A 25605-nucleotide genomic window follows, 5' to 3' on the forward strand; every position below is an offset into this window, starting at 1 on the left:
CCTGAAAGTTGTCTGGTGTGACAATAAGAAATTTAATTACTAGATATACTTGTGTCCTAGTTCTTTGTGGTAAAACTGTTGGGCACCAAGCTCCTTTTTCCAATATGTCTGGCTCACTGTGAGCCACTTGTTACTTTCTTTCAGGTATCTAAAATTTTTATTGCCCATAGGTTTGGATATTTTATATGAGGATGTCAATTATATATGTTTAAAGGGAAAAAAATTAACTGTCTTTCAGTTTTCTCTTAGGGAAATGGTTTTTTAGCATTTAATAGGTAAGCTCTGTGTGTGTAAGATAGAGTATTTAAAAGTAAGGTTTTAATGATGCTGCTACATCAATTAGATCTATCATTTTTATTACTGAGTTAACTAGAATTATAGTTTGATAGAAACACGGATAATACTAAAATTAGTAATTTGTTCATTAAAAGACATTAATAACAGAATGAGCATTACCATTTAGATTTTTTGCATGCTGTTATCTGTTGTGGAGTGGGGACAGGGAGGAATGCATAATTTCATGCAGATCTCTTTTTTTATCATGAGTTTCTGATGGTACGATGAAGTAGTAAGAATGCTGATCTGCTAACCTGTATTTGGCAAACCAGTTGGTATCAAGATTTCTGCTACTCAGTACAAATTCCAGAGAGCTTGGAGCTATGTGAGTTTCCTTCAGAGTAAAAATTGTTGTTTGACTCCCTTCCTTCCTTTCCTACCCTGACCTCCCCAGAAAGATTTCCATTTTTAAGCAGGATGCCTGAAATTCTTGCAAGAATTTTCTGTTTGGAAGCATTTTTAAGCACCATTCTACCACAGTTTCCACAAGTCTTAGTAGGGTAGTCCCTATTACTAAGTAAATTTCTTCAAATACATTATTCAGAGGAATGGAAAAAATCTTCAGGGAGTGCTTAGGATTATTATTATTTATTATTTATTATTTGTTATTTATTATTTATTATTTATTATTATATATACCCTGCTTTCATTAATGATGACACAGACTTGTTTTGAGGGTCCTTTGCTTAGTTACATCATTTTCCCCTCTCCTATTAGACGTTGTAATTTTTTTTAAACTATAGACTGGGAGCTTTTTATGTATCTAGCTCCTAGTAAGGTCTCAGAAATTAAAGGTGGAGAAAACCCCTTGCTTAGCTATCTGATTTGGCCCTTATCCTGGAAGAATATGAGTCAATATTTTTCAGTGACAAAATAATATTATATTCTGAAAGACTACTTTAAGAGCAAACATGTTTATCTTCGTATTATTCGGTAATGGAACTTTTCTTTCTTCTTTTTTTTCTTATATCTACTTAATGCAAACATCTTGTAACAGAAGATTCATTTTTTATGATGAATTTTAAACTTTTAAATAACTTGATCATCAGGTTATGTGTCAATAGAACATTGTTGACTAGTTTTAATGACCTGTCCTCATATTGATTATTCTCTCACTTTTCATTCTATTTTTTAAAGACTTTTGAGTTCTTTTTACATGAACATATTTTTTACACAGACTTTGAAAACAGGAGCAAGAAAATACTTGCAAGAAGTATAAATAATATGCTCCTTTGCTTAATGGGACCTTTACAAAGATCTCCAAATCTTGGTGCTGCGCCTTTAAAAAGTAAAGTTCCAATAAAAATCCATTAACTACTTTCAAATATAGCAATCCTCCTGTCCAGCTGTGAAAAGTACTAGATGATACTTATTTGCCATTTGTGTTATTTACGGTCCATGACTTTTATGGTAACTGGTTCCTATTATTGGTTTCTATTAATGTAAAACATAAGTGAACATAAATGAGGCGTGAATCATTTCTTTTTATTAGCCCCACAGTCTTCACTCAGTGCTTGCAGTAACTCCAGCTGTGACTTGTTAGTGATAACCTATTTAAAGAAGGATATCTTTAAGAATAAAGGCTGTGATTAGGGTTCTTTGTCTCTTCATAGTTTCAAAAGGTTTCACTAGTTCATTGCAAGATCAACAATGATGAAAATAAAAATTAATTGGTAATACTTCTAGGTCTGGGGTTGCCATTAAACTGTCCTGAGTGGCACAGAGCACTAATTATAATCCAGGTAAGTTCTTAAGGGTTAATACTAGAAGTGACACATATAGGATATGTCACTTCAGCAGCATGGGAGAGGACTTCCTGCTGCTATTTATCCATGTTGTTAAATTGTAGATAAGGATACAATCAGGTATTTACCAATATACTCTGGAAAAACAGACATGTATGTATATTTTTTAAGAATTACCAAGTTAATGTAAAATTAGACTTTTCAGAAATGGACTATATGCCTATAGTACTGAAGTCATGCATTTGAATTCCATTAGAAGAATTGTATCTTAGTCCATGCATTAAGTTCCCTTCCAGGTAGGTTTATAGTTACATTGAAAAGAGCACGTCCTTTAAAGTTTGCGCTATGCAAAGTAAAGTACTTCCGTTTTCTGCTTAAGCGGAATTTAGATATAGTTAATGCTTGCTTTTTATTTCATGAATATTTTTTTCTATGTAGAAACAAAGTTTTCCTAACCAGTTCTAACAATATATTTGTTTAAAATACTAAATATTTATTTTTATTTAAATAAATTTAGAGCATACATTTCTCACTCTCTTTGAAGCTTTAGTGTATGTTATCAACCTTTATGTAAGTCTCTACCAAAATGAACTGCTTTAATTATTTTGGAAGAAGAGTCTTGTTACACTTTTACAAGTGTCATGTTTCATTAGCAATGTGCCATGAATTAAAAAGGGGGAAAGGAAAGAACTGTAACCCCAAAATAAAATACTTGAAATGATCCTGCACCTTTCAGGGGCCGTTCCGTGATCCCGCTGAGGTATTGAGGCAGCGCTACAAGCCTTTGGAGCCAACCCTGCGAGTGAGGGAATCAATGTACTCACCACCTGCCAAGGCCAGGGAGGCAGCACCAAGGGAGGAATGGAGAAGTCCCATACATGACAATGAGTGAGTTCTTTGGGCTTTCTTCTATTGTTGTGAGAATGTTTTCTTTATTCCATTGCTTTCAGAAACCTTTCATGCCTGACAAAATGAAATGTCAAACCTGACAGCTTACTAGAAAACATTTTATGTATATACTTCTAAATTCTGTGTCCTTAGATTATAAACTGCTCAGGGCAGAGACCCTATCTTGTAATTTTGTGACATGTGCCATCTATATCTATGAATCTCTAGAAGTACTTGTAATAATAAAAATATCTGATGCAACAGATGGCTTTAATGGGAAGTAAGAAAACAAATGTAAATTCTGTTTTGACACATGCACATTGCCAAGGAAAAATACTGTGTCAGTCTTCATGTTCTGGGAGCTTACTGGTTATGGGAAGAAAAAATGGTGTTGTGTGCAAGTGAGACTTGTTTTCCCTCCCAGAAGAGAACCAGAGCTCACTTGGAAGGGGAGGGAGCATATGTTGCATGTTAGAACATGATAGAAAAACTGGAATAATCTTTGAAGCAGTTTGATTTCCTAAACCATAGCAGCTGTAATAGTGTCAGACAGGCCAGTTCTTTTCCATAAAATCTCATATACAGGCATAATCCATCCCAAAAGATTAAAGCTTCTGTCCCAAAATATTTAAAGCTATTGCCAAAATATTTCCTTTTTGAATTTTTTTTAGCATGATGGATTATTAAACACTGTTTTGTCCAATCATAATAAAAGCCTGTTAAGTCACCTTCTCTGGCTTTGTAGTTAACTAGAAAAAGAATTATGTTTTGCCAACTTTTTCCTTGAATTCGCTGCTCTTGGCAATCCTTTGCCCCTTCAATACCAGAATTCAGGACAGAAGTGATTCACTTTTCCTCATGAGCAGCCTGTGATCATTTGCACATGATGTTTTGATATCTTTGATGTGTTTCATGTTTTTTTATCAGCTCCACATATTGCTATGTGGCAGCTTCATAGCATGTGGGACCTAAGAGTGCCAGAAGCAATTGTATTTACATGGTTTAGCTTCTATGTTTTTATTGTTGGACTACTTTTCCCATTTTAATATTAATAAAATCTTTGAATGATAATTCCATTCAAAAACAGTTTCAAAATTAAAAAATATTTTATTTAGACTACTTCTTCACTTTTGGACAATGGTTTTGGTAGTTTTTTCTTTCTTTTTCTTTTAGTGAGAAACAGGACTTTTTATCCTTTCATACCAAAATCATAATTGAGTTCAGTTACAGGTTCAAATACACTCCCCTTTTCTATTTCTCTCTGTATCCTTTCATGTATTGGTGTGAGGAGGAAACAGCTTCATTTTTACATCTCAGCTTAAATTTGTACTGTTTTTCTTTTCATTTTTGTATCTTATTTTTGCTGGTGAAATTTGGAAGAACCCCTATCACTAGGTAGTAATTAATATTCTACCTCTCATCTAAAATGTTTTCTTCCCTGAATTAGTTGTGATTGATGCATTTCAACTGAGGATACATGATGTTCTTCATTTATAGCCATGACTAAATTGCCCAGACTATATTTAGTTTACCCCAGACATTACTGTGCCAACATTTTCAGAAGGTCAGACTTTGCAATATGTGTTTCACTGACTCTTCACCGAGGAAATCATGAAGATTTGGTCTTGAACAGTTTAAATCTGGAGTCTCCAACTTCGGTAGATATTATTTGGTGTGGGGTTTTTATTTACCTTGTGGGTAAGGAAGCATTTAGTGTCATCCTTAATGCACAGAAGCAATGTCCCCACAATCAATGATTCTCAGCTTCATGCACACTAAATGCAAAGTGTATTATACATTTTCAGACTGTGATCATTCCAATTGTGCTTCTTATTCAACCAGCCATGCAAGGGTCACATCTGTAACCTTGAAAAGGTGATGACAGAGCTGCAGGTCATCACCAGGACTAATGCTCACTAGTAATGCTGCAGCTGCTGTGTGGGATGTTGGTCTCCAGGGAGGAGCCAGCAAAGGGTTACTCAGATTCTATAGTAGTTTTTTTCTCAACAGTGTCTATTATGAATTGACAGATTTCTGTTTCTTGCTATGTAATTGTGTACTTTGGGACTTTATTTCTTCCTGGTACTCTTTCCTATGCTGATTATTCTTCTGTTTTAGAGAATAAGGAGAGAATGAGCAGCAGAAGTATGTGGCATTTGTTGAGAAAGCTTGTGTTTGCATGAAATGACAGACTGAATCCTTGATATGTGTATTTCTGGAGTGAGGTCTCTTAAGACAGAGATATTGTTGGCATGTACCTGAATTTTTCAGCAAAATTCGTAACTGTCACACACCTCTAATTATCAGGGTTCCTTAAAGTAATTGTTTATAGGATGATAAGATTAGTGTTGCAAGCTCTGAGAAAATTCTTGCTTTCAATAAAATACAGAAAAAATTTGGAAAAGCCATGAGAGAGTTTGAGGCAGGCAGAAGCAGAACAAATGAAACCAAAAAATACTGTGCTTACTTAAAGCAACTGCTGGAATTTTCTATTCTGTAATGAAAAAGCAACTGAGTAATCCAGCCTAATAAGAACGATTCCTTCTTCTCATGTAATTGAAGCTGTTACTACCTTATTGTACTATTTTTCATACAAATGAAGTGATTTCCCTCTCCACTTGGATAGGAATGACAATTGCATTCCTTTGGGATGGCCATTTAATATAGTGTCTAGTTTGAGACTCCAAGTGCTGTATCCAGCAGATTTAGATGAAGCATAAGAAGTTCTTTTCTCAGTTGCATGCAGCTGCATGCTGGCCTAATTTTCCAGAGAACAAAAAAGTAAATTATTTTCATTAACTTTGATGAAATCTCTCTCATATGATATGCCTCATACTTCAAAGTATACTATTAAACATCTTTATGAAGTCAACAAACATCAGAACGAGATGCAATGTGGTGATAGCAATAGCGTAAAGCTTAGGTTTCCCAATTTCTTGTAGTGTTCTGGTGTGACATCAGAAACATCATCTCAGCTGTGTCTGTGCTCAGTGCTGTGCTGGAGATGCACACCCTGGTCCTGGCCACATCTGTGTGCAGCAATGTTTACACATCCTGTCTCTCCTGTGCTGTGTGAATACAGTGGCACCCAGCTCCTCGTGGGCTTATTTTCAGGAAGATTGTGCTTTTCTTTACAAGAGCTGAGGTGCTGCTGTGCTACCCTGTGCTGGGCAGGACACATACACTTGCAGAGAAATTAGTGACCTAAATAAGCTTTGTACTTGGAGAGCATCAATGTTATGAGCTGACTGGCATTAATGGTAAGAAAACTTAAATTCAAGTTACTTTAGGATTTAGAATGTTAAGAAAATCTTTTAATTTCTGGACTTATAAAATCTTTTACTGTATTCCTGACTTAGCTGCAGTGAAAATGGCTACTCATTTTATGTCATACAAACAAAACATATCTGAAAACTTTTTTCAAATTATACTTAGTTTGTCATATGCTTTGCAACTTCAGCAATTTGCATATTTTCCGGACTATTATTGTGTTATGATAAACAGGGATTATCATATATTTTCAGATAATGTTTTCTTAACAATTCAACTTCTATTTGTAACTCTTCCATTTATTTTAATTACTAGCACAGTGTGCAACATTTATTAATCAGCTGAGTCTTTTTAAGTTAAAATACTAAATTAGCTAACCCCATTAACACAGAATACTCCAAACAAGCAGTAATAGGAGAGGTAGTTACTGTGCAAATCGTATTATACATGCGGGTGCTCTAGGGCACAGTTAAGCATGATTACCCTCTTTTGATCCAGTATTCCTCTGCTTCTTCCAGCTAATTTCCACTGGAAATTTACAAAGTAGCGCCTTCATTTTTCCATCTTAATTTTTCTAATGAAGTTCTGGTACTTTATAACACTGGGGATGCAGATAATAAGTCTGTGTATAATTAAGAAGTTCCAGAATTTGCTGCAGAAGAGATCTCTTTTACTTCCTACAGGAACTAGGCTTTGCTTTTATTTGCCACTTTACGTTATCGCAGAGAGGGGTTAAATAAAAATGGCCAGAGAATTTTTAGATTCACTGATGTTACAATCAAAGTGATTGGTACTTTTCCAATAGACCATGTATTTAGTATATTACCAGAAACAATATTTGTACTAATTCACCCAAGTAGGCTTCTCATGGCAAAAACAGTGGACTAAAGATAATGTCACTAGATATGTTAAATAAAATATTCCATCTTTTTTCTTGTATCTAACACTTCGATTTTAATATACATGCATTGTAAACTAAATAATGTCTGCTCTGCTGCAGTTGTTTTGCTATGGGAAGCCATTATCCTTCCTTCTTTGTTCCCCAAGTGAAAAGACTGGATTTGATGAAAAAATTACTTCAGGTATAATCCAAATTTAAAGCTTTAAATTAGTGTCATCTTTTATTAAAGAAAAAAAAGAAGATAAAATATTCACAGATTCCTGATAGAGAAGCATGGCTTATTTGGAGCTAATTGTTCATGGAGTTCTTCAAAGTGAGATAAAATTGTCTTATTTGAATTAAATCAAGACAACAAGGAATTGAATTGCTGTTCTATAAAAACACTTTAGATAAAAATTCAGCAATGCCATGGAGTTAATATTTTGCTGGCATTTTTCCTAGTAAATTACAAAGATGAACAGTACATACAAATATGAAAGTTTGAAAAACCACATAAGCAGTACTCGAGGTTTTGTATTGCTTGCTGTGCCCTGGCAGTGCAGCATATGTGGCAGTCCAGCAGCAGACGTGGCAGTCCTTTCTCAGAAGCCTGGGTATGTTTTGGAGCATTTCTGGGATCAAGATTACCTGCTTGCTGCTCTAGACTGCTGGGATTTCGCTTCTTGGGCAGGTTTGGAGAACACGCTGAAGGACCACTCTAGTTTTTTGTTGTCATTTAAATTTCAATAAAAAGTCACTGCCTCTGTCCTGTGTCCTGTTGGTATGTACCGTATAGCATTGGGACACTGCTGCCCAGCAGTCAGTGATGGATCCAGGAAATCCTCCTTCCTGCTTGTGCTGCTGTGCTCCTCTCACGCTGCCATAGACACCAGAAACCAGTTCCTGCTGCTGCTTCTCTCATCACTGTCAACCCAATTGGAAAACCTTCAGCATCTAAAAGGCCTCTTCCATCTCCTGTCAAAATACTGAGAGAGATTGCAATAAAAGAGACAGATTAAAGGGGTAAAATGGTAGGTGAGGAATGCATGAACAAAAATCATGGAGGGGTAGTGTAAACATGTGAGGGTAAAAAGGATCAGAAAGATGAAATTAATAGTAGAGGGAAGGTCTAGAACAGGGTGTGAGATAAAACAATTTTTATTTTTGTTAGCAACAAATATCTGTGGTGTCTTTGAAATTTAAATACCCCTAGTAGCTGTCAGGTCCCGGCTCGGCTACTAAGTGAAGGCTTCTAGGTCTTTTTAGGCTAATAAGGTTCAACATAGTCGGGTCCTGGCAGCAGTGCAGCTGGCCTTCATCACCAGTGGCAGTGACAGCCAGCCTTGGTCCTGGTCCTTCTCAGGTTATGTATGAGTAATACTGCCATTTGTAGTTTCCCATTTTTGATTCCAACCCTTACCCCATTTTGAATGTGTTCTTTGGCATATCTCTCATTCTGGCTGATATGAAATTATTTTTCATTTTTCAATATATCTATTTAGGGAAAGTTCACCTTCCATTAAATCATCTTTCGGGAAGTCTCAGCTTATAGTGACTTAGTCTTAAAATAGCATAAAGCATCAATACAGAATTTAATTATTTTTTGATTGGTACTTCTGTCCCTGTCATGTTTACTGAAAATCTTTAAGAATTTCTGAATTTACACTTAAATAACAAGGAAAAGCTGAAACCTACATGTGGAATAATGAGTGGATGTTTTGAAATCTAGACTTGTAGAGTTGATACTGGTGTCCTACCATTGTCTGAATTGAATTTTTTTCTTCTATCACTGTCAGAACACATACTGTTATTAATTTTGGGAAAAGTTATGTCAGATGTATACAAAGAGCTACAGAACATAATACCATACCTGAAATGTTTTGCAGTGCTATTACTTCTCGCTATTATTATTGGTTGGGTGGGGTATAATGGCTTTTGTATTACTCCCATGAATTTGGTTACCCTACTTAACATGAAAAATTGTTGCAATTCTTTTAATTACTTATTCACATAATGAAAATTCTCACTTACTTTGAACAGACACTGAATTTACAAGCATCTGATCCTTGTAGCAAGAGCATCATCACTTTAAGGATCCACCACTAACCCTGAGAGCAGAATTGTAAACAGAAGAAAAAGCATCTGATTGATACCTTTATACCCTATTATATTTTTGTTCTTTCATTTAAAGGAACATACTGATAGTTGTGTCTTAAACTGTTGATTTGGGGGTTTTTTTGGAGTCATAGTAAAACATATATTACTCTGAGAATTTGTTTCCCAAAAAGACAAAGATTAACTGACTGACAGTAAAATCAAAATCTCGATGCAGAATTTTTTTTAAGGAAAACTATAATAATTTACTTCTGCTTTCCTCAAGATTTTTAAAATAATTTTGTGTTTAAATTTTACAGACATGGTATTCATATTAAGTTATGAATGCTATGGCTCAACTGAATTCTGTGCATATATGGGCAAATCCCAAAACTGCAAGCCTTGTCTTCTCAGCTATCCAATCCCCTGAGAAAGCCAATTTTCTTTCATGTCTGAACAAAAGAAAAATGTACTATTAAAATGCAATTCAGAAGTGATAAAAACTGCAAGTGGAGCAGCCGGCTCACAGCACCTTCGATGTATTCTCTGGGACACTGGGGCCACATTAATTTTTGTGTGTGTGTGATGTCCATCCCATGTGCAAATTAGCATTACAAGTACCCTAATCTGTCTTGTGTGAGGGTGTCCTTTCCCATGGGTATACACATGCTACTATAGCTTTTTATTATTTAAAAGTCTGCTAACTCAGGGTTTTCCTTTCACTAACTTTGCATGACATTTGTTTGTGGCATGTGATAGTAGAAGTTGATATAGATGGAAACATTCTAAAACCATTTCTTTTTATGTAGTGGAAAGAAAGAAAAGTAATTAAAAAAAAACACTTAAGCAGTTGTTGATAAATGAGTTAGTGAAAATAAATAATTTTCTGCATCTGTATCAGCTGAGAGACAAAGAAGGGTATTTTAATCCTCATTTTTATAAAAATTTTGTTTGCCTAACTCTTATGGAGACTCTGTATTCTGAAAAGCTTTCATCTAAGGAAGGGTTTTAATTAACAACACTTCTTGTCATGGCATTTAAAATTGATGTTTTAGACTTCTGAAGCGTATTGTTCTAATTTTACTGAGCAATATTTTTTCCTGCACTTCTAGAATTAAGAACACATGATGATTTTTTCACAATACCAGCAGTGATATCTTAATTCTCAGTGTTTTACTTTATAGTAAAATATACTTGTTTGCTCTCATGACTCTCCTGCAAACCTAAATAGATGGAACTAAGATGTTTTTGTTTGTAGGGTGTCTTGCAGATCTTCTATATACATGATGTTTTTCACCTTCCTTCATAAAGTTTGCTGTGGAACCTACCCAAAAACCTATGATCGTCCATGTCATCCCTCTGAAAACCCCTTCCAGCAGGCAGCTGGAGCTTCACTGCTTACTGGTGCTATGTCAGCAGCAAGTCCATCATTATTATGATCAAAAATGAAAGAACCTGGCTCAAAAAGATTGCTAATTAGGACATAATTATAACTTACGAATAAAGTACACAGCCTGTGAATTCTAAAGAAACAATTTCCCTGTCTCGTGGTTTACCAATATGTGCAAGTTTCTGTTCTGTTAAACAAGAATAGTCTCTTTAGCTTTGGTTATGGCATACCAAAGGATGCCCATCTCTAGAGGTGATCTCTGTTCTGATGCATGGAGAGTGCCTGCCACTGGCAGCTGGCACAGGCTGCACTGAGATATCAGCATGCACCTCCCAGCAAAGGGAACCCTGATTGTCCTGCACATCCCACCAGTTGTTTGTGCAGATACAGACAAAGTGATAATCTGCTAATGCATGTGAACCAAATTAGATCCTTGTGCACAAAGTCTTAATTTTATCGTGTTGGAACTCAGTATCTCTTTGCTCCAAATTTCATCTGAAAGAAGCTGCAGGAGAAATTGCAGTAATACTCTCACAGTACTGAGGGGGAACATTAAGAAGGTGGTGAAAAATATCAGGAATATGTGCCCATGTTATCTCCTGCAGCATTGATTTACACCAATCCTGTGGCATCTAGAGAAGGCATAACTGATTTTAAAATATTCTTGAATTTCAGATTTCTGCCATTTTCTTCATATCATAAAAATTATGAGAAGTATGAGCCATCACTTTGTAAATCAGGCAAATATGGCCAAGAAGCTTATGGAACTAAATATTTCAGAGAAGTATATCCTGAGAAGTGGATAGCAGACAAGGTAAGTCACTGAAAATCAAGGATTTACTTTTTTAAATTGCTATTTTATTAGAACCAAGTGAATTTCAGTATGATCCAGAGATCATGCAATCCAATGGAATTCTTTCTAGCACATTATAAAATCATGTCATTAGAGCTGGTGATAAGATGTGAGATTTCCTTGACTCTTTGGTAAATTCAGTTTGAGGAAATTCAACACCTGTTGGTCCTACAAGATCAGGATTAAGACCCTGATTAAGTAAAGCTTCAGTTATATGCATTTTGCTAAGTTTCATTTTGTTTGTATTGCCTTTTATGGGTTAAGAGAGGTTGTATATTTACTCTTACACATTAAGATAAACCTTCACGAAATTATAGCAAAACCTGATTAAAACACAATATTTTACTGTTGACATTCTTTGGAAAAATGTTAAAACTAGTGAATAGCTGCTTTTCTTATTTTAAGACCTCAGCAATTGCCTGCTTTGTCAGGAGCATTTCATGTGTCTGGTTTTGTAGTGCTGCAAGAGGTAATTTTTCTCAGAACGTGAGTTTGTGTGTAGTGTTTGCATTACTTCTATTTGTACTAGGTGCCTTAATCAGTTTAAAATTTATGAGTACAAAAAGGATAATGGTCTTTGGCTCGGTGGTGCACTCTCTACCAATATAGTTAGAGGGCTGGAGCATCTTTTGTGGGAGGAGAGGCTGAGACACCTGGAACACTTCAGTCTGGAGAGAGAAGGCACAGATTAAAGTGCATGAGCACCTGATATGAACGAAGGGAGAACAGGATCCCAAACTTCCCTCAGACTCCATCGTGTCCAGTGACAGGACAAGAGTCAATGAACACAAGTGAAGTGCATGAAACTCCATCTGAACACAAGATAATGCTTTTTTCTTTTCTTTTTTCTGTGAGGGTGGCAGAGCACTGGCATAGGTTACACAAAGAGCTTGTAGAATCTTTATGCGTGGATATATCCATGGTCTAGGCAAACCTGCTCTAGCTGAGTAAGAGGGGTGTAGAGAGTGACCTCAAGAGGTCTCTTCCTACCTAAACAATTCTGGGATTTTGTAAGATATGATAAATTATTTCCTTGAAAGCAGTTTAACCTTTGTAAATATGCAGCAAGTTCTGAGGAATCTTAGTTTGAGAAGGAACATTTTAAAAGTATTTTTCCTCAAAACTTTAAGGTTTAAAAATGAGCTCAGAGTAAAATTTTGGTATTTCCACATGGATTAATTCTATCTCCTTGCAAATAAAGCATTAACAATCAAACAAAAATATCTGAAATTGTCTTTCAAAAGCAAGGAGTGGAAGACATGACTGGCTGAAGTCCCACAGGACAAGCATGATATATTAAAAGGACCTAAATGTCTTATTTCTGGTACTCGTCTTGTCTTGTAAAGACTTGGTTTTCCAGTTCTTAGCAGTTCTTGCTCAGGCTCAGATGATGGTATCAAAAATTTAAAGATATTTATACTGTATATCATATCACACATGTATAAACTATGGGCTTAGCTAACAAAACTCACTTTAATTGTGATCTTGGAGTGATATCAACCTAAATCTCTGGAGGTGAATTGCTGTATACATTAACCCAACATGACACAGAGCCTTCCAACCCCAATTCTAAATCAATATGAAGCTTCCATTAGGAGCCGCTTACCCCAGCAGAGAGATAAGAGGAGAAAAGGGCTATTTATGACATACCTACTGCTTTAATGGGTCATTATTATCAGGAAAAAACCCAATAAGACCCACAAAAACTCAAGCTGCTCATGGCAATTTAATGGAAAAAGGCCTATAGGCGGGTGTGAGGTCATACTTTCCTGACTGTTGAATTTGATAGAACTCTATGTCACTTTCTTATTTCTAAACTCTATGAAAACTTTGAATATATCAATGCTATGAACAAAATTATCTGTTCTAATGAATCACAAGACCAAAGGGCATGTTAAAAAAATACTATAAACAAAATGGATTTTTACTTAATAGTTTGTCTGCTGAACACAACCCTCCTTTGAGTTTACCACAAGGTTATATTTTTGTGGCTGCAGCCTCTATTACAACCTGAATAGCTGATAATGCTGCCATGATCTCTATCCAGTTTCTGGCAGTCCTATGCTAAACAAGTTTCATGTATTGTTGCTGGTAAGACTGTGTAAGTTCTTCCAAGGATTCAAGTCAGTGGTCAGCGGATCAGTGACTCATCTGAGCTGCTGAGGTATTATTTGATGTTAATATTAATTTTAATATTAAATACAGAAAGTTTCCTTGTGTGTGTGTGCAGGAGCATGTCCTAGTTGTATTTTCCTGGGGTTTTCATGTGTTTATTACTATGCAATTTAATTCAAGTCACAAAAAGATTAGTATGTAAATTATATAATTACTTTTGAAGCAAAATGAACAACAATGAAAAACATTACCTTGTTCCATTTCTTCTGGAAAATGAAAAGGTATTAGCATAGACTTCCTCTAAACGTAATAATTACCATATCTATGTGAGGAAAAGTTAGTAGTTCTTTTTTTTCATCTAGTTATAATCTGAAAATTTTTATCTCACTCTATTTACATGTCAAAGAAGTTTGAGTTAAGGGAATAAGTGTTCTGTTCTAATTCTTCATGATAAAATAAACAAGAAATGGAAATACTATACCTTTAGTGAAACTGAATCTAATTAGTTTACTCAGTGTATCAGTATAAAGCATAAAAATGCTTACCTATTTTATGTTTTACATTATCTATCTAAATACATTGGAATACCTTTGATAGAACTAATGTGAGAAGTTTCAATATAAAAAATTTACTAGTCACTAGGAATTTAATCTATAATGATAGGTTCCAATGTAGATGGACAGTCAAGGGATCAAATACACTAACTATAGTCTTTCAGCTGTCAAAACATTCACATATGTTCATATTTGCTGAGGCAGAAATGATAGCTTACAGTCTTTAATCGGTATTGGAATTAGTTTGCATATGCATTTTAGAAAACTGACTTTAATGACAGCATTTAATGTTTTTTTATTTGTAAAATTCAGGAAGTGATAGTTTAAGATGTTCCATTCTGATAGCTTCTTCCCTCTGATGCCTTATTATAGGTGAATTACAGTACAACTGAATCACAGTTTCATTATTTGCACAGGCATTTTGGCCCTAAACAGGATTTTATTATCTACAAAGCATAAAAATACCCAGTACTGCAAAGAATTAATTTAGAGAACCTAAGCATATTGCACAGAACATAAAGTTGACCTTTACCGTCTACAGCTTTTGGAATGGAGTGGGATGTGGAACACATCGTAGATTTAATGTGGCACAACGCTGTCTGCAGAAACTTGGGTGGGACTGTGACTGCCTGCCCATTGCACCCGATGATTGAATCTGCTGTCACCAGCATCCTGATAATAATGAACATTCAGCTTAACGACCGTGATTACGATTATCATAATTGATGTGCAAGTGCAGTGTGTGGGGATCGTTACAGCTGAACTGTACAGCAGAGAAACATGCCTTACTTATAGATAATTTTACTTTTATGCATTGATTGGGATAAAATATACCTTTCAAGTTCAACAGGCCAGCTTGATATGATTTTAGTAAGATTTCTACATGTATGAATTGATGTTTATGAGCTTCCTACAAAACAGTCATTCTAACTGTTTGTTTTGAATGGTTTCATTCCATTAATAATGGAAATAATTAAATAATTAGATGTTGTCTAGTGGAAATCAGTTACAGAGTAGTGCCGGTGTTAATCAAATATCAGCTTCAAATAATTCTGGTTATGATGGTCTTGCCTGGGCTAGGAAAAATAGCACTTGTGATTTACCACCAACACAATTCCACTTTTGGTGGAGCAGTGGAAACGGGGCTGGGTCAACACTACTGGCATTTTCACACTGTACTGTGTAGCCATTAGAACAGGCAATAGTTGTTCCATATATAAATTATATCACTTCCATCTTTGTCACCAGAGGCAGAGAATTACAGGCTCAGATTCAGCCAGTGTAGATAAAGGCACAATCAACAGATTCAGTCGATTTTGTTGAACAGTGATTGCCTTCAACTGTGATTGCATGAAGTTGCAGAAGTATTTAATTAAATCATGACATATATAACAGATAAAAATGAGTGTGAGTATATATTCTATGCCAGAGTTTATATAAAGAATGTTACAACATAAATATAATGAAAAGTATAGTTTCATTGCTTTACACTAGACATAAATTTGGCTCTTTGCCCAAGAACTGACAGATTTTCAATCTGGGTTAATAGAGAAAACAGAAAACAATTCTTGTAGAGAGGGAAAGAGATTTTTTTTTCTGTTTGAAAATTAGTTTTATCTCTTGTAGGACCAACACATAAAACAGTCATGTCTAGTGGATGATGTAGTTATGAAGCAGAATTTTTGATACACTATTTGTGCTTTCCCATCCCTGACTATACTTAAATTCCACCTTAACTCCATTTTTCTAACCTTCCAGTGATTTGATTTGAGATCATAGGTATGACCTGTGTGAAGTTTTAAATTCTTTCTTGCTCAGACTGTGACTTCATTTTTATCAATGGAATTTGATTGTTTTCATTTTAATTAGGAAAAAAGATTATCCAAGAACATTTTCTAGTACAGTGTGATACTGGCTAATGAATGTGCATCTGAACTGTCGACTTCATTATCTTTTAAAACTTTAGAGGCCATATTTACCAGTGTGCTTTCTGACAGAAGTTAATAATGTGCATGAGAAGTGCTAGCACATATTTGGAATATCAGATTCCTAGTTCCCCAATCCCACCTCAGTCTGGTTTCCTAGACCATACCGGTCTTACATAATGTGGCAGCCAGAAGGGAATTATTAGATGGCCTGTAAGAATTTGCTTGTTCCAATCCTGGTTTCCTCATGAGCCATATCAGGGATAATAAGGGTTGTTGCCAAAGTGGGATGCACTCCAGCGATCCCTGACCCATTACATGGCTCCTGTATGGTTATTTCTGCTGGCACGACTTGATGCATCTATTCAGATGCTCCAAGTGGACCCTTTGAGTTATCAACTATCTGCTTCCCAAAAGTACTCTTTTCTCTCACTTTTTTTGCTATCTTGAGTCCTGCACCATACCAAATAATTTAAATCCAAGGATCTGGTCCAACAACAATATATACTGTACTATTCATGAAAAGTCTGTCTGTTCTACACTGTGACATATATTTTTCTACCCTCAGAAGAACCACTTGGAGTCCGAATGCTGATGTATCTTCACATGAAAATCAACCTGAGTATTCTCTGCCTCCACAAAGGTTGATTCCCTCAACAGCATTATTCTTCAGAGCTGTAAGCTCCTTGCAGCTCAGGTGTTTGGCTACCTGATTAGATAATACAGAAAAAGAGCAGCGTTGCCCAATTTAATATTACAGACCAACTTAATAAGAAGGTAGTCTCTGAAAATTGATAACAAAAAGTATCTTATAGTCACTTTTGCAACTTCTACTTCTGATCTCTTTCTTTTTTTCTTTTTTTGGTAAATGTCATAATGTACTGTTGAAAAGGAAAGGTATTAAAGAAAGCAGGAGTGTGCCATGTCCAAATATAGGAACACCAGATATTACCTCTCATTCACAGGACTAGAATGAAATATCTCTTTTTATAAGATGCACCCATTTCATTTTCCAGGAAAGCAAGTGACGATTCCAACTTCTGAAAGTTTATGTAATGATCTTTCCAGGTTCCTTGTGACTGTGTCTTATTTACAGAATTACATTTTGTTATGAAGATCACTTTCACTGCTCCCGCTGGAAAGGTTCTTGAGCTGTAGATTATTTCCTTTGAGAAAATCCTTAAGGTCACCACTGTTGGGTTGCTTTTGAAAAACGCTATGCTTGATATACAATTATTAATTATTTTTAACCATAATTTAGCTTTCAAATAATTTTCTTGGTTGTAGAAAGATGGTAAACACTGTGGAGAAAATTAAAACATGCAAAATGTACCCTTGTCTAATGTTCAACTAAATGCAGAAAAGAATCTGTGGATAATTGGAAGGCTGAAAAACTTTCTAGTGGTTACTGATGAGTCACAGGGTCTGATTTTGAAGTAATGCTACAAAGTAGTGTCTGAGAAGAGTCAAACCATTTTACTATTTGCATAAGAAGAGATACTGTCACCACTAGTCTAATCAAATCCGTTCTAGTGGTTATTTGTAAGGGTTTGTGGGCAACTAGTGGAATATTTTATAAAACCTGATTTTCAGTTCTGGAATTTCTCAGCTGGAAAATGCAGTCCCTTGATGATGATCCAAGGCTTTGAAGAATAAATTGATTCGAAAGAAAATTAGATGGCACTTATTATACTGTCTAACTAGCAATCCTCTGTCATTTGTCTGTTGGATGATAAATGTCTTGCTTTGCCTATCTTCCTCATTTAGTAATGCATCTTAGTGGTATAAAAGAAAACCTTGCTTTTTTAGTAAGAGTTAACTTTAACCAGTGTTTCTGTGAGTGAGATGTATGTATGTTTAAGCTTTCTAAATAATTCCCATTGTTTAAACATTTTAAAGCCTCTTATTTAATCAGAAACACTTTAGAAATAGAGCATCTCACCCAATTCCTTCAATACATGCTTAGTGTACATTACAGCAACTTGTGGCACAGCTTTAAATTGAAAAAAAAATCAGTTAATCTAAAAATAGTAGATACTGGAGTTACACTTAATTTGTTTATCTTAGTTTTAGGCTTTAACTATTTGGATATGATTTTGTTAGCTGGAATTCAAAATCCATACACTAAACTAGGAAATCCATGCCCTTGCCTTTTCATAGCAGTTTTGGATAGACTGTTCAGTAGTCTTGGAATTAAGTAGATTTTTTAATACATAAGTCAAAACATAATGTATTTCAACTCAATTAAATTTGCCACAATATTGAACTAAAAAACTTATATTTTGAAATCACTTTAAATTCCTTATGGAACTTATCTGCAAAAGCAAGCTACTTATTATTTGATAGTACTCACTGAGACCTTGTTTGTGCTTCCTAAAAGGAGCTGAAATTAAAGTAACTGAAAGCTTTTCACAATCCTCTGAGAATTACATGGGCCATACAACTGTGAAAACTGCAGGTTTGAGAGCTGGTCCTCAGCCCTAACATAATTGAGATATATGCATGGAGCTGGGCTAATTGGCATCAGGTAAGGATCTGGCCCATAATGAATATAATCAATATGCAAATACATGCCATTCAGACAGAAGTTCTTGGGAAAATAATGTTAGCTATTTTCTCAGAAAAATAGACTTTTAAAATCTCATCTTTAAATGTACATTGCTGGTGAGTTTCAAAATTGAGGTCTAAGATCAGAGATACATATTTTGATGACTCTCTTGCAACAGGTTCATTTCGGACTACAGACTGTGGCATCTTGAAATGATGTCTGAATTAAAGATTTTGCTACACTGACTCATTATGATTGTATAGTTTTATAATTTAAATGCTAATAACACCTGTAGGATGTTCTAAGATATTAGGCCAGGTATGAGCCCAAGTTGAAAGAAAGGCTGTGAGTTTGCAGGGTTTTTGTTTATTTTGATGCTCTCTCTAGAGACCAAAAGTACATTAATCTCAGAGCAGTAGGACTTCAGTGCAGAAAAATGGATTTTAGAGTAACCTGTATTCCTTGAATAGGAAAAACCATGGTAAAAGCTTTGTGCAGTTATGTTGGAATGAATGAGACATGGAAAGTAGTACGGACTGCTTGTTGTCTTGATTGTTTGATGTCAGTTTCTACTCCTTCTTTCCTCAAAATTTATATTATTAATAAATTCTGGACTCATTTGCCCCACTTTAAATCATGGTATGATATTCACTTTGGAATACCCTTCAGTGTTTACTCATTTAATGCAGTGAAGCGCTGGTTTCAACGTGCCCTTTACAAATTCAGGTTAAAAGGATGTTCCACCATAATAAACTATATTATTTCTTCTCTTACAGTTATTGTTGGTTTCAGCATAATACTTGTAGAGAAAGTGAAAGGCATATCCACAAAAGGAGTCCTTTCATGGCTAGGTGATTTGCCAGGTGTTAATGTTCTAGAATGAAGGTTATAGAATTATTCAGGACTAACCTTTGCACTTCAAATTCAAACTTCACTTCCATATAAATAGCCTTACAAGCTTTTGTGAGTTAATGTATAGAGGATTAACTCCCCAAACAGACAATATCACACCTGACATAGAGGGGTAGGGTACAAAGACTGAAGCACACAGTACCAGTATTGGTTTTGTTTCTCACAATGAGAGTATTTGAGAAGGAATTTACATTTTGAGTGAGATAATAGGAACTAATATCATTCCAAGCTTGTAGCTTTGAGACATATCAGGATTTCTCACCTGTAGTCATGTGAAGGAATGGCAGCATATATGGTAAGTGCTTAGCATTACCAACCAAAAACCCTCCTCTTTTAGAGTAACTTGTTACGTATGAGAGCCTCAAACTTGCGGGGGGGGGGGGGAAGGAAAAAGAGAAACAATAAAAACATTGCATATTAACAGACTTTGTGCACTAATGCAAAGCTGCTTGATTGAGCAGTGTAGTGTCAACCATGTCTTTCTTCTAATGCTAAAAGTAATGCACATAGACAGAGTGACAATCAGAGTACAGCCTCCCATCAGCTGTAATTAATCTTTTAGTTAACAGAGACTAGAAAAGCTTCTCATCAGCCTCTTCTGAAGTCTGAGGCACCCTGTTTTTTGATGTTTGCATTCTGAGTAAAATTGTCCCCACCAGTTCTAACAAATTGAAACACCAGGCTAATTATGGCAGCTAATGAAGTGTGTGGAATGGTCACAGCTTGTCGTGAAACTGTTCCTTCAGCTCAGATTAGAGTTTCATCAATCACTTTTTTAAACTGATCCAGAATTGCTTCTGCCCAGTGCTTGGCATTTTTAATGCTGTTTCTGTAATTGTTTTTTTCCCCAAAGCTTAGGCTATTTTTTGAAATATTACATTCTCAGGACAGGACTTAAAAACTCCAGTTTATAAAAAAACATTTCATTATTGCCTCTATCAGCTGATCAAGTGCTAGAAAGCTAATAAAAGAAGCAGAAATATAAAATTTGATATATTGCTTTTAATCCAGCTAAAGGTAGCAATAAAGCATATACACATATATGTATATGAATCATTATTACTGTGGGCTGGATGTACAGTGCAATCTCATGAGACATGGTTTGTGGGCTGGATGGTTCAAATCCCACTGAAAGACCTAAATGAAATGAATGACTTCGTCTTAGCTTATTTCTTAGTGGATTGTGGTCCTCCATATATCACTCAAAGAGTTTGGCATGATTTGTAGTTTTTGCAGGTGTGCAAGCCTTTGGTAAAAGGAAGACCAAAATGTGTTTCTATTTAAAGAATTTCCACACTTTAGTTCAAATCTGAAGTCCTTAGAGAAGTATGGGAAACTTTACAGTATAACTTATATTGCTACAACACTGTCAATGAATAAATTAGCATATAAAACATTGTAAATATTCCCAGTTCCTCTTCATTTATAAGATATAATCATACTCAGCTATACATTGAAAGTTCTGTATAGACATTAAAGGCATAGATGTTAAAGTCTCAGGCTAAATTCTTTCCTCAACACGGCCAGTGGAGTGTTGAATTTAGTTCAGAAGATATCCAGCTGAAAAATGGAATAAACTTTTGTTTATGCACTAATATAGAATATCACTGCCTAAGTTGTTTCATTTTGTATATACATAACATATATTCATATCAGAGCCAATGCAGCATTGTTTTAGTTTTTGAATTGCTCAGCAATCTATTTTTTAAAATTTCTGCTAATAAGTGTAATCTATATAATTTTCCTGAAAAGTGTTGAATCTGTAACAATGTTTGGCTATAAGTACCATCTGTTTTTCTTCCCAAAGCTTCTAATCAGAAAGTTTGTCAGAAATAACTTCATGCCAATGCCAAACAAATCTGTGGCTCCATCACTGTAGCTGATGCTATTCCTGAACTGTATCAAAGAACTGGTGGATTTACACAGAAGAAAACATACCACTGAAAACATGACATATAAAGAAGATATATTATATATGGGCAGACAGACAGAAAAATAACAATAGATAGTAGTCTAAAAGCTTTTGTTCCCATTTTATTGATCAATGAGAGCATTTGTGAACACTGGATGGGAGATGAGTTGTTTCTCTAGTGTTCACCAATCTGCAAAGTAAGCTGCCTGCAAAATGAGAAAATATTTGATGATTTCTGTCTCTTCTGAAGGCAGCTAGTATTTCTGGAAGAGGAAAGATGGTTTTATATTTAGCTTTCATCAGTACTAGGACACATTGCTGACTCATGTTTAGCCAGTTGCCCACAAGGATCACCAGGTCTTCTTCCGCAGAGCTGCTGCCCAGTCTGTCAGCCTCCAACCCACCTTTGCTCTGGGGTGAGTCTGTGCCAGGTGCATTTGTCCATCTTTTGTTTTGTAAGGTTCTGTCAGGCCATTCCTTCAGCCTGTCTGCATCACTGAGCCCTCAAGTATCTCCTTGGTACCCATTACTTCGGTATAATCCAGGAACCAGGAGAGTGCATTTCATCTCCATCTCTAGGCCACTGAGGAAGATATTGATAGGCCCCAAGACAGCACCTGAGGAAATACACTGGTACCCAGGATCCAGTTGAGGGGAAGCCACACATTGCCACCCTTTGAACCTCAGACTCCAGGCAGCTATTACATCTATTAGTCTGCACATCTAGACTATAATTTACCAGCTTGGTTAAAAGGATTCTCTGGGAGATTATGTTGAAAGCCTTGTTAAAGCTCAGTCAGACAGCATCACCCACTATTCTCCTTTGATCTGCATATCTAGTAATTTCATCACAGAAAACATTCAAGTTAGAAAGTGTCATCCAGAATCATGTGAAACCAGATGAAATCTAACTGGAGTACTGGTTTTGCTGCATATCAGAAGCCAAAAAATATAAAAAATATTTTCACTTGAGGATTTCAACTCAGAATTTTTCCTCCTTAACTCCTGATGGGATGATTTTGGCAAGTTAGAGAGTCGCACTTGATCTTGGCAGGTTAAACATTTTCTGGCTTTAGTCTGGCAGGTTAAAAGAGGTTCTGAGTTTATCTTGGCAGTGAGCACTTGGCACTGGCTTATTTTCAGCTGGAAAGAGAATGTGGTAGTTGAACAGATTAGACAATGAAGGGAGCAGCTTACAAATGGCCTAAGTCAAGATGTTTATCCCTAAGTGCAGTAGCTTCTCATGCAGTAGTTGCTAGCAGAGTGTATGTGATGGACAGAAGAAGAAGGTGGTTTAAAAATACAAGTACTATCGTAGAAAGATGTCCTTTATTTTTTTTTTTTTATCAGATGTTTTTAAGTCTGTGGGGTTTTTGTACACAGGAGTGTAGTGTTCGGCTCCACCTCAAATTAATAGCATCTTTAAAGGGTTATATATTTCTCATTAGAATGTTTTCATTCTTGACAATATTATTTATACATCTTAAATAGATTAAGATGAACTTGTACTCCAGTCTTCAAAAGTATGTTGTTAAAATACACTGCAAGAGGTAGATGTTTGCATGACAATAGCAAATAAACACCTCTTGGGATTCTGAATACTTGCCGAACTATTTCAACTACACATTTGTTTTTTAGCCCAGATTCAGTAAAGTTCAAGGGTATCCAAGTATGAAATAGCTTGCAGAGAAATTCACATTGGTTTCTTAATTTAATTTACTTGTAAAAAAAAAGGCTACATAGTTGAAAAAATAGAGTATTCTCTTTGGCAATTTTGGTTCATATACAGACATTCAGAGCAGAATTTGGGTGATGTTGTTTCATAACATTTCCTAAAGTGTGGTACAGAATGCACTGTAACTTTGTGCAGCAGACTATACTTGTAATATTGATACTGACTCTGAACAAGTCTAAAAGTACCTGAAAAGTTTCTCCATCAAGGTGACTTATTCTTCTTCCATAGATTAGCTTTATATACATAAATTAATTAACTGAGCAGCTATTCATAAGGGAGAAAGTATTTCTTTCTAAAGCATTGTAAACCTAGCCCATGTTTGTGAGGAAGGCCCAGACAGTGCCTTGGTTTGCAGATCATTAATAAATGGAGCAAATGAACATAGAGGCTACAGCTGGGAATTCCTTACCCTTGGGCAACCACAGTGACTGTAGGGTACTAAGTAAATGTAACAAATGCCAATTTGGACCACAAATCTTCATTGGTGGTTATATTACACATGAAAAAATGGACAGCTTCTTTTCAGATCCCAGGTTAATTTTGCAGATGCAATACTTACAGGAGAAAGTAGTTTACTGGACCGAATCCTTCCCTCTTTTTTTTTTTTTTTTTTTCTTCCTTGCACAAAACTTCCATCAAATAATTTGATAATTTGCCTTTGCTTGTGAGAAAGGACAGTAAAAGTTGACATATTTGTAATCCTTAATGAACATGGCTATCCCAGAATATCTTATTCATTTAGGAATCCTGGTGCTTTCCTTGTAGAGTGGCTCAAACCATTGCATTTTGAAGAGCACCATTATTTCCTGTCATGTCACAGCTTAATTTGTGGAGCTGTGAAAGGGGATATGCTTTTGTTCTTTGTGCAAACTGCTTCTAGCCATGCAGGAGCTAAAATAGGCTCTTTTCAAGCCTAGAACCCATCCTCTCCTACCTTGCACAGATGAGGACAAGAAGTTTTAGAGATTGATTTTTGTCAGATTGCTCCAAATAGCTCCAAAGCACAGATTAGCACAATTTAGCTTCTGAGCTATGAAAGGAAACTTCAGTGAGCACAGATGAGTAGCAGAACACTTCCTTCTCCAAATGCTCTAGAAAGGAAGGAATGGAGTTATAATTTCCATGTTAGGCTGTCCCAGGGGAGCATGCATGTCTCTGCTCCTCATATTTGACACATCACAGAGAAAGTATCTAAACCTATGTGATTATCCAAGTCGGTGGTTTTTCAAACTCATGAGCCATCATTAGAAATTTTTTATTATTTCTAGCAAGCACTGTTTGAATTTGGCTTCCTCATTTTTAATTCATAAAAGATAAAACATGTAAGAGTCAGTGACAGTTATAAATATCCATGAAAAATTGAATGTAAAATTAATGAAATATTTGTTACATAAATTAAGTAGCAATTAATGTTTTTCTCTTTCTGTTTGGAAGATAGGATATTAAAATAGTGTTGTTAAATTTCCTACTGTGAACATAATTTCCTGATTCTTTTTTACAACACATTATCATAATGTCAATAAAAGTCTAAAACTAACAAATAGAAAAAAAATTGCCTGATGTAAGCGTAACACAGAAGGTTATAGAGTTGCCTTTTATGATGGCTATACAATATCATTTTATTTTAAGATCTAATAGCAAGTTGATTCAAAGGGTAAGACTTACAAAGTCATTAAAGCAAGTAGAAAATTGCCTTCTACCATAGTCACCCAGTCTTTTTAAATTAAAGAGTTTTATTGTTGGTGGTGATGTTTGCATTTGCAGGAGGTAATTAGGGAATGAGTTAGACATCACACTCAGAGCCCTCAAGCTTGTCAACAAGAACCATAAACTTCACTTGAAAAAAAGAGAAGTCAGTTTAGAAGGCAAATTGCAGAGAACAGAGTGAAACAGGATCATAACATTATGAGTCAGTTTGACCTCCACTGTGTTTATCCACAATATGAAGAAGCTCATAAAATATCCCATATTTCCATGAAAACTTTATTGCTTCTACCAGAAGGAACAAAATTTAAAGGTTTTCAAATTGGTAACAGTAGTAGACAGTGGAAGGAGGAGGTAGATGTTGGTTCTTCCTTCTCCTCCTCTGCATTGTGTTGGTAAAGCTGCATAGTGAAAGGCGCAATTCTACCCCTTTCATCACAGCAGTGGTCACTTGGCAGCTGTGGGGCAGGAAACTCTGATTAGGCACGCTTTTCCCTTGGAGTCGATACCTCTGTGCTGACACAATGAGATCCAGTCCCCAAGGCATGATCCAGGCTTTTGTTATTATCTCTTATTTGAAGGGGCTGGTTGACCCAATTGGTTAACACATTAGCTTTTCAATTTTATAGCCTTAAGTCATGGAAGACCTCTTCCTAGATTTAGGGTTTTTTTCTCCATGGCAGAAAGTAAAATTGGCAGTCTGTGCCCACCAGCCACAAAAACAGAGTTATGCCAAACAACTGT

The 25605-nt window shown here is 35.6% G+C and overlaps 1 protein-coding gene across 1 annotated transcript in view; it reads left to right on the forward strand.

The window, feature by feature from the left end:
* SPATA17 (spermatogenesis associated 17) overlaps positions 1 to 25605 on the forward strand; it is an 84908-nt gene that overhangs the window by 53644 nt on the left and 5659 nt on the right. The window contains exons 9-10 of the mRNA XM_066314434.1: positions 2818 to 2969; positions 11279 to 11417. Coding sequence (XP_066170531.1) covers positions 2818 to 2969; positions 11279 to 11417 — 291 coding nt within the window. The remainder of the gene's footprint in view (positions 1 to 2817; positions 2970 to 11278; positions 11418 to 25605) is intronic.

The sequence above is a fragment of the Sylvia atricapilla genome, chromosome 3 (genome assembly GCF_009819655.1).
Source record: "Sylvia atricapilla isolate bSylAtr1 chromosome 3, bSylAtr1.pri, whole genome shotgun sequence".
Lineage (NCBI taxonomy): Eukaryota > Metazoa > Chordata > Aves > Passeriformes > Sylviidae > Sylvia > Sylvia atricapilla.